This window comes from the organism of the source record quoted next, unplaced genomic scaffold, assembly GCF_019419815.1.
Source record: "Pyrus x bretschneideri cultivar Hongxiangsu unplaced genomic scaffold, Pyrus_bretschneideri_v1 Contig33, whole genome shotgun sequence".
In the NCBI taxonomy this organism is placed as follows: domain Eukaryota; kingdom Viridiplantae; phylum Streptophyta; class Magnoliopsida; order Rosales; family Rosaceae; genus Pyrus; species Pyrus x bretschneideri.
In genome coordinates, this window is record NW_025999646.1 from 2536735 (window position 1) to 2538872 (window position 2138).

General features: G+C 33.3%; 1 protein-coding gene across 1 annotated transcript; it reads left to right on the forward strand.

Moving 5' to 3' along the window:
- The first annotated feature begins 807 nt into the window (after positions 1-807).
- On the forward strand, positions 808-1659 carry LOC125480444 (polyphenol oxidase latent form, chloroplastic-like). The gene is made up of 2 exons (XM_048591331.1): positions 808-1062; positions 1507-1659. Exons 1-2 carry the CDS (start codon positions 808-810, stop codon positions 1657-1659), a joined length of 408 nt encoding a protein of 135 aa, XP_048447288.1.
- The last annotated feature ends 479 nt before the right edge of the window (positions 1660-2138 follow it).

Genomic DNA, 2138 nt, shown 5'->3' on the forward strand with positions numbered 1-2138 from the left:
ACGTGAAATTTCACGAAAATACCTCCTTCTTTCCGATAAAATCGGAACGAATTGTTACATACGACCAGCCGCATGAGGCCTTATTTCCTTCTTTCAAAATCCCAATCCTCCTTTAGGGGCCTTCGAGCTCATTGTTCCTTATCCTCGAAGCTTGCTAGTGGGTGTATAAAAATTGGAATCCTCCCTTTTGCATTTAAAGGGTCATAAAATTTAACGAATATTAGCGTACAACGACTCATAAGAGACATGAGTACAAAAGAGATTGGTCGTTTGATAACTACTTTGTTTTTTAATTTTCAATCTTTAGTTTTTTGAAAGCTAAAAATTTTGTTTGATAGCTGATTTTAGTTTTCAGTTTTTTTTTTTTTTTTTTTAATTGAAAAGTGAAAACTCAAGGTCATATTCCAAAAACTCAAGTAAATAGTTTTCATCTTTCATTTGTTTACACTGAAAATTGAAAGTAATTATCAAACAAGATTTCAATATTCAATTTAAAAAAAAAACGAAAAACAAAATGGTTATCAAATAACCTCAAAAAGATAATATTTGCACAAGTTTATCAAATAGTATTATATATTTTAACTTATTGACATGCATTACTAACATGTATGGCATTGTTAACTTGAGATACAAACACAAATTAAAGAGTCAAAAGTAACCTAAACTTCCTTCGTATCCAAAGCATCATTATACAAGCCACTACATATGCAAAGGGAGACCTCCTCATCAGAGGCCTAGGAATATACGAAGGATCAAAGATGAGCGAAATCATAGGGGATTCCGGGCACTGCCCAGATTTCTCCAAGCATGGTCGTTGAACTCAGCAAGTTCCCGATCACTCTAGACTCTGTAATCAACGTGATTGTACCGCAGCCAAAAATCGAGGACCAAGGTGGAAGAGGAAGAGGAGGTGCTGGCGTTCAGGGGATCAAGTTCATAGCGGACGACGTCGTGAAGTTCGACGTTCACGTGAACGACGAGGAGGAAGCCCTAAGTCGACCCAATAAGGCCGAGTACGCTGGGAGCTTGGTGTATTTGCTGCATAAGATCATCTTCAAAAGAGTATTAAATTTCAAACCTAAAATTTACATTTGAAGGCTTATGAGGCACTTTGATATCTAATATATATATATATAATTTTTTTTTTGTGATATGCCAAATTTTCAACCTAATACAAAAATTTATATTTATTTTCTTTCCATTGGAAATGAAATAATATGAATAAAAATGTATAAAAATAATGAAATATTGCATATGAAAATAAACAAAAAGGCAATGCTTTAAATCAATACAAAATATTTAATAATAATAATTATTATTATTATTTTTTATTTATTTATTTTTTATGAATGCATTGTCAAATTTGGCAGCAAGGGAAAGAGATGTATTTCCATGTTATGCCATATCAGATTTGACTTCTCGATTTGAAAACATTACTGCTGTCTTTTAATATTGTTATTGCTGATTTGTACATTTTGACATTTCTTTTGGTAATGCTCTAAGCAGAAGACGGTGACAACGAGCCTCCAACTTGGGATAATAGACTTGAAGGATGACTTGGGTGCTGATGGTGACGACGATATTAAGGTTACCTTGGTCCCAAAGTATGTCAAACGACCCATTACTATCCGTCAGATAAAGATCGAGTTTCTGAAGTAGGAGTGCGTAGAGAGATATTTCGGGTGTGCTCAAATGATTTCATGTGCAAATAATGCAGAGTTGAAAAAAAAACACCTAAATTAAGTTTTCTTATGTTAATCAAGTATTTAATTTGTTGCTTGCATTGTTGTTTTTGGAGAAATTTTGTACTGTCGGAAACCGGTTTGGTATACCAAATGTCATAAGACAAGTGGTTGGATTTTTTTTTCCGAGTATCCAACTACTTGTATTTTGACACATAGTATACCAGACAGTATTCCCGTCACATTGAAAAATTACACTTGTTTTTGTTATATTGTCTCCCATTAATGAATTATGTAATTCTGTTCTCTTTTGCTGATTAACAACAAATATCAGAAATGATTAACCTGATTGGTATTAAAAAAAGAAGATTATTATTTCTCACCATCCAAAACAGAATCATTTACTACAGCAAATTCATTCTTGCGCAGGCCCAACCCAACATGGCTATCATAGCA